General features: G+C 41.3%; 1 protein-coding gene across 2 annotated transcripts in view; it reads left to right on the forward strand.

Annotated features, from left to right (window-relative positions):
* The window catches only part of KIF5C (kinesin family member 5C), a 78,730-nt gene that overhangs the window by 17,809 nt on the left and 44,492 nt on the right, over positions 1-16,429 (forward strand). For both annotated transcript variants that reach the window (XM_081006403.1, XM_081006402.1), the window contains exons 2-4: positions 2,067-2,157; positions 7,969-8,042; positions 16,253-16,357. In XM_081006403.1, coding sequence (XP_080862529.1) covers positions 2,067-2,157; positions 7,969-8,042; positions 16,253-16,357 — 270 coding nt within the window. The remainder of the gene's footprint in view (positions 1-2,066; positions 2,158-7,968; positions 8,043-16,252; positions 16,358-16,429) is intronic.

The following is a 16,429-nucleotide window of genomic DNA, read 5'->3' on the forward strand; positions in this document are numbered from 1 at the left end:
CCAATCTGAACCCATACTTTGGTCTCTTGTCTCTTTCTTTGGGGGGTAGGCTCCACGGACAGGGTTCAGCGTGTGTGCTTGCAATGTGGATTGTGCTGTTAGGCGAGTATCTGTGTTCCCGGCATTTATAGGTATCAAAAGGAAAACTTGCAATGTGATGACCTCATTGCACTGTGAGTTCTGTGCATCAGAATCTAAAGAGGAGGCTGTTTCAGCATGAGTGTAATGGATATAATATGTGCTCTGCTCCTCTGTGAGCCCTTCAGATTGACAACTGTACCAAGGATAGCTGGAAGAGGAGCCCTGGGAATAGGGGCTGCCAGTTACGCTTCTTGGCTGAGCTGGATAATGTGTTCTCCCCCTTTTGGCTGATCTGGGAAATAATTGTGTATGTGTGCTTGGATATTCTAGAATGCATTCTCATCACCTTTTGCCCATACCTCTTTTTATGTATTTACTGGCATCCATGAAGCACTATACAGTGGTGCCTCGCAAGACGAAATTAATCCGTTCCGCGAGTATCTTCGTCTAGCGGTTTTTTCGTCTTGCGAAGCAACCCTATTAGCGGCTTAGCGGATTAGCGCTATTAGCGGTTTAGCGGCTATTAAAGGCTTAGCGGCTTAGCTGCTAAAAGGCTATTAAAGGCTTAGCGGCTTAGAAAAAGGGTGGGGGGAAGCGAAAAAAAATCTCAAGACTCGCAAGACATTTTCGTCTTGCGAAGCAAGCCCATAGGGAAATTCGTCCTGCGAAGCGCATTGAAAAACGGAAAACCCTTTCGTCTAGCGGGTTTTCCGTCTTGCGAGGCATTCGTCTTGCGGGGCACCACTGTACCAGGATGCCATTCAGTGTCCTGCTTGTGGACTTAGCATGGGCATCTGGCTGGCCACTGTGCGAAAAGGATGGACTAGATCATCCCTTGGCCTGATCCAGCAGGGCTTTTCTTAGGTTCTTAATCCTCAAATACCATCTACCCAATACTTAATTCTTTAGAGGGACGCTGGTGGTGCTGTGGTCTAAACCACTGAGCCTTTTGGGCTTGCTGACCGAAAGGTTGGCAGTTCGAATCCACATGACAGGGTGAGCTCCCGTTGCTCTGTCCCAGCTTCTGCCAATCTAGCAGTTTGAAAGCATGCCAGTGCAAAGTAGATAAATAGGTACCGCTGCAGCTCTGGTTTCTGTCACGATGTTCTATTGCGCCAGAAGTGGTTTAGTCCTGCTAGCCACGTGACCTGGAAAGCTGTCTGTGGACAAACGCTGGCTCTCTCGGACTGAAAGCGAGATGAGCGTCCATAGTCGCCTTTGACTGGACTTAACCATCCAGGAGTCCTTTACCTTTACCTTTTTTTTTACTTAATTCTTTGTATTGCATTTGAAATCACTTTTGCATGACACTTGAAAGACTGTGACCATGTCAAAATCTTCCTCCTGCTTCTTATTAAAAATGAGGCTTTTGTATGCGAGTACAATATATTATATTATTTTCTATCCTAATAATATAACACTGATGTTTCTGCCACCCACTTCACACAATTGGAAGGAGGAAGGTATTATGATGAGTTTCCCATTTCTTGGTAATATAATCTCAACCATAGACCCATGTCCCTTTAAACATTTCTCTTTCCTTAATTGAAACAAGGTATATCTGTACCTTAATGTGCTGTTAATGTAGGATTCAGTGGGAATAAGATATTATATGAGAGAGATTGTAATGTTTTGATATTACAAATGCCAGTTTCTGTTCAGATTATTCATTTTATATTTTTAATTGCTAAAGAAGGAGGTTAGACCTTTCCAACTGCAATGTTAATGTTTGAGCCTATTCTGTTTCCTTCATACGATGATGAATCTGATAAGCTTCTAGGAAATTAGAATTCTAGTTTCTGTTTGCTAAGTGCTCTGAAAAGGCTATCTCACAAATGCCAGATATGCCATAGGAACATCTTTTGTAGTAATCAACAATCCAAATTGAGCAGGTGTGCTGTTTTATATGGTTCTCTGTAGGCTTTTATGATAACCCTTTTGTCATTTGTGGTCTTTCGTAAAAATACCTTTTGTTTTTATTTCAGCAAGGGAAACCCTATGTCTTCGATAGAGTGTTCCCTTCGAATACATCCCAAGAACAAGTCTATAATGCTTGTGCCAAGCAGATTGTTAAAGGTAAGAGATTCTCAAATAATTTCTAGTCATGCCTGAAAGGGCTCGTGGCAAACTGAAATAGAGAGTGGGTGGTAAACAAAGGTGGAACGGGGTAATTTTTCTTTGTTTCTGTTGATATTTATGGAGCTACAGGTGAGATGTGAAAACCTCTGAAATAAACTGGGAGCTCAAGGATCTCAGCCTGTAGCTCAGGTAGAAAAATCCATGCATCTTGAATTGCCCTACTTCTGAATAGCATAGCTCATTAGTAAAGTACCTGCTTTGTATGCAGAAACACATAGGTCCAATCCCTTGAACCTCTAGTGAAAAGGAGCAGGTAAAAGGTGAGTGGAAAAGCTCTCTACTTGGACCCTCCCCATGCTATGGCCAGTCAAACTGGACTCGACAAGGTGGATGAACAATCTGACTTGGTGTAAGACAGCTTCTGAAATTCCTTTCAGCTTTAACTTTTAAAGAGATAGCTGTACTTGATGAGCCTCTCTGAAGCTAGAACTATGAACTTACCAAGTTTCTGGAACCATTCTTGAAAACGCTCTTTTTTTGGCAGAGACATGATTCTAAAATCTCCATAGCATTGGCATCTATTTCTGTAACTGCTATGACTGTGATGTGTGACAAATAATGATAATGTTGTCTAAGATGAGGCATTTGTAAACCTAAACCATTGATGGGGTGGCCTTCAGTTCTCTGGGCCTATAGTTTCAACTATTCATCCAGCATTCCCCACCTTTGACCTTGTTAATCTGGCTCAGGTGTGGCCTTTATTTTGGATGCAGATTGGTGTCTGCAGTGCCTTTATCCATCTGCTGGTTTTTCCGGAGTGCTATTAACCTTATTAGACTAACTGATAGGGTTATACCTATCCCTCCCAATGAATAAATTAATCATGTCCTCATTTATTCTCAGTGGCAACCTGGTCCTTCGGGACTGTTCCCATTTAGTGACTTGGAGCTGGAAACGCTATTTTAAAAAGATATCTTAATTGTGGAGCTTGCCACTTCATTCCGTAATCATTTTGTCAGTTGGTATGGATACCAATAGTGTTATGTTGACATGCAGTTTTGAATCTGGGGATTCATAGTTGAAAGGCAAAGCGATGGCTTCTCTTTCTCCTGTCTTAAATATCACATATAATCTTTCTCTAACTCCTCCTGATACTCAGAATTATTCCAAAGGGGGATGGGGGAGATCTTAGTATATTTTAAAGCTGGCTTCATTGCAATATGTTAACACTGATATTTCTCCCCCAAGCTTCAACCACAATTTCCTGTAAATTGTTCCCCCTGCTTTCTCTCATGTCCTGCTCTAGCTATTTGTTGTTAGGAGAATAGAAAGGCTTCAGTCCATTTTCTGTGCAGGAAAATGACTGTTCTATCAGCTGAATCCTGCTGACTGGGAGGAATTAAGCACCATGGTTACTAGAAGATGTTACTGGAGTGCGTAGGAATAAGAAATGGCCAATATACGCAAACTGGTGGGCATTTGTCTTTTTTACTGTGGCTGTTCACAAGGGACATCTGGAGCCTTGGATAAAGGCAAAATGATATTTTAATGATTTTCTTCAAATAATTGCTTACTGAGACATCCTCAGTCCACAGTGAATAAACTATTGACCGACTCCTTTGGGTTATATTATTGCATGACCATTGAATAATAAACTGCAGGTATATCTATTTTGTAAAATGTAGAGGGAGGTGTGTGTGTGTAATTTTGAACTGAACTTGTGTTACAGGAGTAATATGGTTGCTATTTTATCAGTGTAGAAATTCATGAACAGAAAAGAGCAGGAACATGTGGAGTCTGTCCTTGATTTTGTTTCTCCTGTGTGAATTCTGCATTCCTCTGTTATGATTAGCATGAAATGGAAACACGGCTTAAGAATCTGCCCTAGTCTGTATCAGGGATTTCCAAACTTTCTTTGCAGCAGACCATTTGAAAACTGCTGAGAGTCTGGGCCTTATGGTTTTTCTGAATGTTGTATTAATTGTCCTACACTGTGCTAAATGCTGTATGATGTTTAATTGTATTTTTTATTATCTTTTGTTTTTCTTATATGTGATAGTTTATGGTTTGACAATTAAAATTCCAAATTGTAATACAATAAATACAATATAAGAAATATAAGAAACAATTAAAATGCAATTACAAATCAATATGAATATTTATTGTGATGGATGTGCTGTGTCTGGTCTTCAGCCACATATCCGCAGACATGTCATAGACCACCTGAATGAAGCTTATGGACCACAGTTTAGGTAGCCCTGGTCTATATATAAAGAAATTCTTCAGTTTGGAAGAAGACAACACTCCGGGATCTTGATGTAGGTTTCGGCAGTGCCTTTTTAGTACACAGCCATCAGCACTATTCCTCTGGACAGCTCCGTGGGTGTGATAGAACTCAGGAGGTTTTTGATGGTTTGTTCCTGAACTGCCAGCTTTGATTGTAAACCTAACAATCAGCCATTCCAAATTCTGCACAAACATCTTAAGTTTCATTTCAGAAAAGAGCAACAATTTTACTGATTACCTCAAAGCATATTGACCTAGTAGATTAGCAAATCTGCATTAAAACATACAAGTCAGGATATTGTCTAATTTTTGGAAAAACTGATTCTTAATATCTTTGTAAATGTCTAGGAAGATATTGCAAGATCCAGATTTTAGTAATTATTTTTAGTAAGTAAAAATATTGACTATCTATTGGATCTAAGTGTTTTAAAATTAGCGTGCTCTAAATATGTTTTTTTTTATTTCTAAAAAAGTGCCTTTCATTTACCTTGTTTATTTGCCCTAAGCTTTTGGTTTTTTTTTTTAAAAAAAAACAGAGCTAAATTAAATGTTAATTTTCAGCCTAAGTGGTTTCTTTTGAGTGAAATACAGTGCATGGATGGTTAAAAATCTGGTTCATAATTATCTATTTGAAACCACAACTGATTGCTCTACCAAGGAAAGCTGCTGTCTCAATAATATGCAAGTCTTGTTTCATTGAACTGAAAATCAATATGATGTTGCTTTTAGGAAGGCATTCAGAATGAGACTTTGCAATTCCACAAGCTTGTAATTCCTCCAGCTGTTTAGGGACCCCTTTGCTAAGAGCAAGAGGCTGGCCAGAAACATAAATTATTGTGTTTAAAGGCTAAACCTTTAGTTCAGTTTTTTTCCATTTTGTGAGATCAGTGCTGTCAGTCTTGCAGTAGGAAAGAAACAAGGTTTATTATCATCAGTAATGTGGTTCTGTTTTTATGTTTGTGATGCAGAAGGACAGGGAAAATTTTCTATGTCCTAGTATTCATTGTTTATCTATGCCAGTATTTCTTTGTTGCTCTTCAGTGTTTTTGCATAGTAGCATGGTGATTTAAGGTTCCTAGTAAGCTAAAGAGAAAACTGAAGCTTTGAAATGGGGTTAAGAAGGAAAGAGTCACTGGATTTGTATGATTTCTTCCCCTGGGATGGTAACTGCTTATAGAAAACTGTAGACGAATTAATAATTTTACAGTCACTGTGATTAGACAGCAGTGTCTCTCCCCACGCTTTTCAGATACATATAAGGTTCTTCTCCAAACAATGATTAGTTATTCTAGTATTTTCTCTCTCTGCCTTTAGCATTCTGTAGGATTTGAAGCTCACATAAAAAATACCTTTCCTGTTTTCTCTTTCAAATTTATATACTTCTGCATACCCAGGAAATCCTCTGAGCATATAGAAATATGTTTTGGGGTGACCCAGTTTTACTTCCAACCTGATAAGCACTTCCAACCTGATAAGCACCCTTGTTTGCTATTAAAAGCATGATGGTTTGTTTTTTTACAAGTTGCTTTGAGGCTTTTATAGTCCACCTCAACCTCCATCAGTAAAAGTTGTTGTAACACCATCTTCTTTAAGAGGGGTATTTATTTATTCTCACTACCCTACTGACTGTCACTTGACTATACCAGCAGCTTAGGTAGCCCAGTTCAACAAACCCTAGTGAGCCAAAAGCTATGCGATAGTAGCCTGATGAAAAAAGGAGGGCACGGTTCCTGCACTTTTAACAGTTGTGCAGAGGAGGGAATTTTATCAGACATAGCTTGTATGACAATACACTGCTACTTTTAGCCAGTATGTCTCCAGTTGCTGAGAAACACAGATGCAGGAGTATGTTCTTCTGCTCAGGTCTTGCCCATGGGCATCTGGTTGGTCACTGTTGAACAGGATGTTGGACTAGATGAACCTTTGTCCTGACCCAGCAGTTTGCTCTTAGGTTTTCACACAACTATTAAAAGGGTCAGGAGCCCTTCTCTCTTTTCCACCTGGCAATTCCAAAATGCATGCTAGTCCACTCATTCTGTTTCTTGAATGGACAGCTCCCTTTGTGGAACTGAGAGTAGGTACCTGGAATTTCTGCAACAGTTGTAGGGATTTTGGGGTGGGTGGGGTGGGACATGGTTTCTCTTGTCACAAATCCTTGAAGCTGTTTGTGCTACAGGGCAGACTCTTAACAGCAGAAGTTGTGCCAGGTGAAGAAGAGTGTGTGTCAACCTCACAACATATTGTGTGGGAACAATGTGGTCTTACTGGCTCTTAATTACATTTCCCCCCCTGTATTCCTAACTTCCTTGTTTGGTGAATTTTTGGGTGGTATTCAGTGTTGTGCTGTGGTAGACATCCTGGCAGTGCAAGCATTACAGCTTTCTTTATGGAGTGATTCTGTCCCCTCCTCCCCCTGCATGCTGCTCTGGGTGTTCTCCTGACTCCGTGAGCCAATTTTGGGGAGCACTGTGGGAAAAGCGGGAGGGAAAGCCCTGATGTGCATGCAGAAGCCCTTGTGCAGGGCTTGCACTGAGAGAACTCGTTAGGTGAATCCAACTGCTTATATTTTACAAGCCAAAGTAACTTTCAAGAATTTGGCAGGGGGAGGGAAACATAATATTTTGTGTTCTTTATTATAACTTTTATTCCTTCTGATCTTGAGAGTCATTTCCTTTCTAAAATAAGTATGCGCTGAAAGTAACTTTCTGTTCCAGTCTAATTTCTTTCACCATATGAGCTCTAAGATATAATATTCTGTCCTCAGTCTTCACTAGGTTACTTCCACTCATGTAACAGGGCTTCTCCTTCCTCTTCTTTCCCCTACAGCTTCCCCATATGCTCCAGTGAATCCCTCAATCCTCCAGAGCAGATTTTATTGGGGTGCAGGTTGGAAAGAGAGGAAGGGAAGGTCTCTTTGCTTGAGTGGAAGACCATTCTGCTGGCAGACGGACACCACTGGATGTCCCCCATAATGTGGGAAGGAGGAACTCATTGTGCCAAATTTACACTGGGAAGTATTCTAGGCTCCATATCTTTTCAAGAGAGTAGGCATTGGAATCAACTTTCTTACACCTTTCCCATTAAATAACAAGAAAAAATGAATATAAAACAATCCTATATTGAGAAGAAGCAGTAGGCAAATCTTAAAACGGCCATTGTTCCTTTTACTTTGGAACCGGCATAGCTCATGATTCATATAATTATCTTCTTTCCTTATCTTCCTCAATTAGTAAACTGGACATTAACCAGTATCCAAATGATATTTATTCAGGGAAGCAGTAGGAAGTCACAACAGATGCTATTTTCTAAATTTGATCTAGCTGGGAAGAAATCTGGTTTCTTTATGTTACCCTGCACAGTACATCTGTACATTTTCCTGCCAGATACCTCCTTCTAATTTCCTAGTTCCTCCCCCCCTACCTCCCCCCCCCATCCTCTGACTAAATGTTGGCTAATGGCATCTTCCTTGATGAATTATAGTATCCTATATAAAAAAACCAAATTCATTCTTTCTCCTTTCAGATGTTCTTGAGGGATACAATGGTACAATTTTTGCTTATGGTCAAACATCTTCAGGAAAAACGCATACCATGGAGGTAAGAGTGATTTTTCAAATATAGATTTATTGACTATATGCTTATTAGACAAGAACAACAGCTTGAAATCACTGAAGTGGATTTTGCTACTAATAGAGAAAGAGATCCTGCAGAGGCTCCTATGAATGGAAGGGGAGAAGTGGTATCTGTGGATTTTCTTTCTGTTACTCTATAACACCTTCCTCTAATCTGCTTCAGAGAGTTGGTGAACTCCCAGGAACATGCAGGTGGTACTGCAGAGGGCTGCAGGGGAAAAGGGGCATTTTGCAAAAACCTCTCCCTCCCACCTTTTATGCGTGTAACACTTTGCTAGAGTATAAAGCTTTCCACAATTTGAAGGATACAACCGGTAGACTCCACTAAAATTAAACTGCATTTTTAGAAGGGTAAACTTTCATGGTAAGGTTTTTTTTTAAAAAAAAAAAACCACAAGCAAACAACTGTGTTGTATGTATAATATAATATATTGCATGTGCATGTGTATGCATGCACACATCCATTTTGAAATTTACCCAACTCAAATGTTCTAGTCTGGGCATAAATATGTGTGGTTGTTTCTTAGCATATATTTGACTCTCTGCTTTTAGTCAACCAGTTACATCTAGAAAGCTAGAATCTCTCTCTGTCTTAAGCCTACACAGAATAGGAAAGTGTTCTGTAGGTTAAAAGCATCCTACACTAAATAAATGGGGCTTCTTCTCCAGCTGAGGTCCTTTGGCCATGCTACATATATACTGGGTAGAATTTGATCATGCATGGCAAGGGCATTGCAAGGTTGGCTTATCAGAAGCTAACTTTACTCTTCTCCTAAGCAATAGCACATTCTTCAGTCAAATCTGATAACATAATCAGAGTTTTGTAACTGTATTCTGGGTTTCCTTCTATTCTTATTAGGGTTTCCTCAGTTAGAAAATTGATAACAGCCAAGGATCCGCAAGCTGTAACTGGGCTTGTTAGCCAACAATAGTTTCTACTGGCAGCCAATTTCTTAGATTGCCTCTGTAGAACAGAGTGAATCCTTTTTATACCTTTATAGGAAAGGAGTAGTATGTAGCAACCTCTAGTGACATACAGGAGCATAGGAAGCTTCCTTATACTGAGCCATACCATTGGCAAAGGTAAAGGGTAAAGGGACCCCTGACCATTAGGTCCAGTCTTGGCCGTCTCTGGGGTTGCGGTGCTCATCTCGCTTTATTGGCCCGAGGGAGCCGGCGTACAGCTTCCAAGTCATGTGGCCAGCATGACTAAGCTGCTTCTGGCGAACCAGAGCAGCACACGGAAACGCCGTTTACCTTCCCGCCAGAGTGTTACCTTTTTATCTACTTGCACTTTGACGTGCTTTTGAACTGCTAGGTTGGCAGGAGCAGGGACCGAGCAACGGGAGCTCACCCCATTCGAACCGCCGACCTTCTGATCAGCAAGTCCTAGGCTCTGTGGTTTAACCCACAGTGCCACCTGCGTGCCTATACCATTGGTAGCCAGATACAATTTACACTTTGCCAGTTCATTTCTGGGCCCAATTCAAGGTGCTCGTATTCATGTTTAAAGCCTTGAATGACTCAGGTCCCAGATACCTGAAAGACTGCTTCCTTCCATACAGACCCTATCAGGTGCTGAGACTGACAGAGAAGGCCCTTTTGGTAGTTCCTAAGAGGCTTGTGGGGTGATAGCCCAGGAAAAGGCATTCTGTGTTGTGGCCCCTAAGCTATGAAACTTCCTTGCCACTGAGGTGCATCTGGCCCCTTCAGTGTACAGCTTTTAGAGAATGATGAGGATGAGCCTCTTTATCCCAACTTTTGACACCTGAGGTGTATGTATTTGGGACCTCCCCCCCTTGTTTTATGGTTGTGGGTTGTTCCCCCCCCCAAAAAAAATAATGTTGTTTTTATTGTTATAACCCTCCCTGGGAAGGATGGGAAACAAACAACTAGCAGAAGCTTAGGCAGCAATTACAGACATATTTTTCTGACTTGTACCCAGAAAATTGCAGGCTTCCAACTGAATGTCTCCTCTCCTCCTCTACCGCCCATCTGCTGCCCCCCAAACCCAGTGCCTAAACTCCTCTCCAGTCCACAACACTTCTGAGATAGAGCATTGCAATCAGCCTGATGCCACACATTTTGTATCTTTAGTTTGCTTATTGGCTTTAACAAAATGAATATTTTGTTGCACTTGTAGTAGAGGTACTGCAAGCTTATCCTCCATTCTAGTCACCATGGATGTGAGCCCCTGGCAGTGGCAGATAAGCCCCCCTGCTCTCTTTGTAAATGAATGTGCAGCTCAAACTAAAGAAGAGAATAACATGCTGCAGGGAGGACATGCTAGCAGTAGACTGCAAAATAACTCTACCAGTATTTAATAATGCACAGTTCAGCTTTTAGTGTGCATTAAATGTGCATTATTTAACATACTTGAATGTGGTCGTGGTGGCACATTTGCCTGGTCTAGAAGCAGCCTTATCTGTCACACGGTTGCCTATTTTCCTTCCAAATGCACATCTGTCAAAAACGACTGACTGGCTTCCTGCTGTGCTGATTTTCTAGGTGGTTTATAACCCTCATGAGTCCTATAGAAAGCTGCGAGCTGCTGCTGATTCTTGTTAGCCAAGGACACGATGACCATTTCTTATGCAGTAAAGTAGTGTAGTGTTCCAAAAAAAACATATTCCTGCTTCCTTCCATTGTTCCATTGGTGTGTTTTTTCCCTGAGGAGCCTCTCTCTCCCCATCTGCATTAAATAAGGCTAAAGGCCACATGTTCTCCATTCCCAGGTGGTTAAAGGACTGCTCCACACATTATGTGAAACATTCATGTGGTTTGAAAAATGCAGAAAAATAGCAGCAAGCTCTAATCAAATTGCTGGTTCTCTGCTCTATGTAAATCTCTTATAGGTCAGTGTTAAATTAATACCTTCCAAAACCTGTGATTGGCCTTCTTACATGTTGTAGCATGTAAGGTGGAGGCCATGGGCACACATGGTATTTTTACAAGTTTGAATATTAATGTGTGTTTACTTACCTAGAATGCCACTTAATTTGAGGCTGTCACATTGTCTGATTCGCCAAGAACATCTTGGTCTATGGATGTGTAGAGAGGCCATCTTGGTCGCTGCTCTGCCAATATGGAATTCTTTCCATTTCATCAGAAATGGAACACTTTCTACAAGTGCTTCAAGGCTCCTCTTTTTAGATGTGATATGGCTGACTGTATTTGGTGTTTTAATTTTTAGATGAAATAGTAATAATTGTGTGGAATTCCTTGAGCCACTGGAGGTTGGATGTGGTGAGAATCCAAGTGACTGTGTAGTCTGTCATAAGAAGGGAAGTGAGAATTAGCATTTTGCTTCTTATAAAATAACCAGTTCCCTCCGCAGCTCCCACCTCCTCCCCCTTTTAAGTTTAATGATGGAATAAAATGCCACCTCTGCTTTAGCTAAGTCTTTACCGCCTTTTTAGAGAACAGGTTCGGGGGTGGAGCAGGCAAGGGGAATCACTCACTTGTTGTGTGCAGATGGTGGAATGACAGAATAATCCACCAGCTTAGAATTTAATTAAATCAAAATGTCTGTGGTGCTTGAGCTGGTGGATGGAAAAATATATATTTGAAAGCCAATTTGCATTCAGAGTTACAGGCTCAGATTATTGTAGGAAAAGATGGGAATGTTTGCTACCCATTGTTAAATCATGCTTTTTATGATGCTTTAAATGCAGCTCCAGGCCTTTACTAAGTTTTATTTTAATCCTCCTTTTAAGCCCTCTTATAATACTATTAAGAATATGTCTTTATTGGGGGAGGGGAGTTGATGTAGAGAGGAGGGGTCATTAATTCCTGGAAGTAAACATCTTAAATGCTTCAGATTTGAAAATACTTTGAATGCTAAAAGACAAGAATATTTTTACAGTTTGCCACTCTTTTCATAATCCGCAGTAAACTTCTTCCTTTTGTCCCCACATCCCATTTCTCATGGCCCTTGGGGATTGCAAGTTGTATAGACAACCCTTCCACAATTTAGTGGCCTCCAGATATTTTTGACTACAACTCCTATTATTTTTTACCATTGGCCATACTCACTGGGGATGATGGGAGGTGCAGTCCAAAATACAGGATTGAGAAGGATGAGATAGACTTGTCCATTTAATCACAGTGTTCCTCTTGATGCATCTTTCTCATCTCCTGCTTGAATGTATGAAGTTGGGAAGTTTTAGTGGGCACAGTTCTTCACCCACTCAATATATTCTAAGTATTCAGGTGCTGAAGTTGGGAGCAGGACTGTAGACAGAATGTGCTCTGCAGAAGTTCAGGATTTGGTTAAAGAAGAATACATAATTTTATTGCATTATATATATGAATGTGACATGGGTCAAACATGAAGACTTTGAAATGTCAATGAAACATGTTTCAATGAAGTACATATGCAGGATACGTCATCTTCTAAATCTTGGACCTTCAAAGTATTCCTGAATGTATATAGTCAGTAGCCAGTCATCTGTCAGATATTTGCAAAGATCAATTAATTTTTGCCATTATTGTGGCATAATATGTGATCCAAGTATAGCCAAGTGGTTCTTTGTTAGGGATGCCTTCTGAATATCATCCTTCTCACAGCTTTCTTTCTCATTTCTGCCTCCTGAATAGCACTGGTAATTGGAGGATGGAAAACTTTGAAGAGAACCCTTGAGTCAGGCAGCTATATATAGTCTGCTGGCTTTTCATTTTTAATTTCCTTCTGACTGGCTTAAATGTTTAAACTGGCTGCCATTCCACCAGTTCTGTTGTGGTGTAGTACAGCACATTATGCCCAAAGGGAGATGCAGCTGAGAATTGTGATGAAAACTGACTGGATTTGCCAGTTTCCTTGTTTGTGAAGTGGCACAGCGAGGCAAAAAATAGATGGGCTGTAAACATATTATTATTATTTACATTGATTAAAATTATTTATAGACCACCCTTCATTAAAAAAAAAAAGATTAAAGGGCCTTTCACTGTAATATAGGCCTGGGGAGCCTTTGGACTGCAACTTCCAACAGTCCCATCCATCATGGAATAATTATGAGGGATGAGGGATGAGCCAAAGGTTCCCCAGCTTTGCAAAAATCCAGATGTAGCAGCAGGTCATTCTAGATTGAATGCTGGGCTTCCAGTGGGTAGAGAAGTGGTATCCTCCCTCATTTTCCTCTTAATTCTACTTTCCCAGTACTTTCGATCCTCACCAGTATGGTGCTGTACGGTCAGAAAATAATGGCATAAGGCCTACGAATCCATCCAAGGCAGCGTCTTGGATTGTGTCAGGGGACTGCCATCGGAACAGGGGAGGGAGGCAGAGCCTCCGATGCTTCTGAGGAGCAGTTCCTCTTCCAGCGAGGGGAAAAGCCACGCCTCCAATGGAGAAGAGAGGGAAGGGGCCAACCAAGGTGGGATAGGGCTCGAGGATGCTGCTGAGAGCCCCAGCGCCTCACCTAACTGGGCTGGCCAGGAGGGACGCACGCCACTTCCCTCACCCAGCTTGCTCAGAGGGGTGAAACGCAAGGAGGGGAGGCGGAGGCTTGGGGTGTCTAAGTTCTTATGTTGGCGAAAAAGCTGGAAGGGGCCACTCCCGGATTCTGCAAGTGACTAAGATGGACATGAACTTTGGGGTTCTGCACTGTAAATAGTTTGCACCAATAAAACCTGTAAAAGGCAGGTCGGAGTCCTGCCTGGTTACTCATAGCAACCACCACACAGCATCTGACAGATAGACTCCCTGCTTGCCCTCTTGATATCCGCGTTGTCAATATCAGAAACAGGACTACTATGCTTTCCTGCTTCACATGTCTCATCCTTGACTGAAAGTATTCAATTTCATGCTTAGCCCTTACTTATTACAAGCAGGATCAAAATTGTTTCAGCTGATAGACTCCTGATGCATGCATGAAACAAGAGAAGTCTGGTTTGCTCCTCTCCTCTCGTGTTCTGTTTATGTGAAGCACGCTTGTGTGGTATGTTTTGGTCTGACTTGCCTTCGTTCACACGTGTGTGCAGGAGTACACACAATAGACTGATATGTCCCTGGTAATGCAGAAGCAGGCTTCATGTATTCTGGCTTTACAGTTCATATGTGCTGTGAAACTGTGAATTGGTCTCCCTCGGGAGGTTGTGGACCTCTTCTGTGGAGCTTTCTAAGCAGAGGTTGGATGGTCATCTGTCATGGATGCTTTAGCTAAGATTCCTGCATTGCAGGGGGTTAGACCACATAAATCGTGGGGTCCCTTCCAGCTCTATAATTCTATGGTTCTATGATCCTTTCAGGAGTGTCCTGAGGTTCATAAAACCTTGCCTTCTTTAAGAGCACATGCACCGCAAGACCTTTGTTGTGAAACCCTTTGCTGTTCTTCAGAACCATTGCAACCCTTCACAGGATGTTTCCCTGGGTAATGTTTTCAGAGCAATAGCTTTACATTTCAGGCAGGGTGACCACAATGCGGCCCTCCTCAGTCACAAAGTATTGGTTGAAAGGGCAGGTTGAATGTTTCATATTAATAATTAAACAGAAGGACCACAAGTCCACTTGCATTATGTTGCGCCTAACAAAAAGGAAAGTGAAGGGGGATGCTGGTTCATTATTGTGGCGCTGACTAATTTTTGTTTCCAGAGGAAAAGTGAAAAATGACATGCCGTCAGGAAAAATGTTCTTCTCTTTCATCTTCAGAGCTCCCGAATAAAGCAAAGGAAGCTGACTGTGCAAGCTACCAGCAGTGCTGGCAAAGCAGCATTTGTTGGCATTAGGCCCAGCAGAACAATCTGCAGACTTATTACAGGCTCATCTCCCCCTCTTCCATCTTGCAATAATTTCCATCTATGTGGTAGCTCAGTCGCTGGTGCATAAGCTGGAAACTGCCTTCCAAGTATTAGAAACTGTGTTCTGGAGACATTTGCTCTGCATTCCCCAAAAGAGATTTGTTTTGATGTTAAATGGCCATAAAGAGCCATTTCTTTCTATAGAGAATCCCAAGAAGGACAAATAAATTGAGGAATGAGCATACCTTAGTGATAAAGTGTATGCTTTGAATGTGGAAGGTGACCATCCCAGAGTCAAGTCTCAGGCATCTCCCGTTCAAAAAAATAGAAAAGTAAAAATGATCAGGTAGGAGGTGATATGGAAGTCCAATTCATGAGACTCTAGAGAGCCATTGCCAGTCGAGGAGATAATACTGAGCTAGATGGACATACAGCTTGATTTGGCAAAAGGCAGCTTCTTACGTACCTAATTTAGTACAGTATTACAGAGGATGTTGAGGTGTAGAGTTGGGGCTATGCTGCATAGTCACATGATGACAAGTGTTTATATCCCTGCTGGCTAAGCACTTTGCAAGGATATAAGTATAAATAGTCTTTTCTGCAGGCCTGCACAGTAGAAGAAGAGGTGAGGACAAGAAAAGGTGTCAGCAGGGAACTGGGTAAAGAGGTGTACACTCAGCAACTTCTCTAAAAATGGTTGTGGTTTGGGCAAGTTCTAGGATAAAGCGGGGGGAAGCTAATAATAATTAACAGTATGATAAATCATGGTTGTAGTAATAATACATAACAAATACAAGCATTTGTATATTGCTTTTGAGTGTTGAAAGTATTTCACATGGACTATCCCGCTCTTGCCTACCTTACAGGGCCCACTGTATATTCCAGGGGTGTGTCCCTGAGACAGAAAGGTTGTGGCTTGGCTAAGGCCACCTAGTAAGTTCATGGCAAAGGTGATCTGCCCGATTTATATCTCAGTCTCTTAACTACCCTGCTGCACTATTGACAAACAGTACATTGTGGGGGCAGAAGTAAGCTGAGAGTTGGAGTCAGATCTGAGTCCATGTCCCACCCTCTACCATCAACTACAGGGAATAAGACATATGGTGGGGCTATAACCATAGTGTGCAAAATAGGCAATTAAAAAAACATACTATTATTTATTTACAGCATTTGCCACATAGCAGGTACATACATTGGTATCCCATCTTGCAGGACCGTTGCGGAGAGAAAAACATAGTAAAGTTTGTGAACCTGACAAATTGAAAAGGAGCACTATATGAATTATTAATACTTGCAATTGTGTACGTATCTAGAAAATTACTGGAAAGCAGTCAGGTTATGTTTGTTACGTGAACATTCATTTTGTGAAGATTCGCCACATGTATGCACATGGTAAACAGTCTTCTGCAATTTACTTCTTACCTTTTGTGTCTTCAGGGAAAGCTACATGACCCACAGCTAATGGGTATAATTCCAAGAATTGCACATGACATCTTCGATCACATCTATTCCATGGATGAAAACCTAGAATTTCACATAAAGGTAAATGCAAAATGACATGTCATGGTCAGATAAAAAGAAGCTGAGCGAGGTGCCAAACCTCAACGGTTGCAC

The sequence above is a fragment of the Podarcis pityusensis genome (genome assembly GCF_964106645.2).
Source record: "Podarcis pityusensis genome assembly, chromosome: 1".
Classification (NCBI taxonomy): Eukaryota; Metazoa; Chordata; class Lepidosauria; order Squamata; family Lacertidae; genus Podarcis; species Podarcis pityusensis.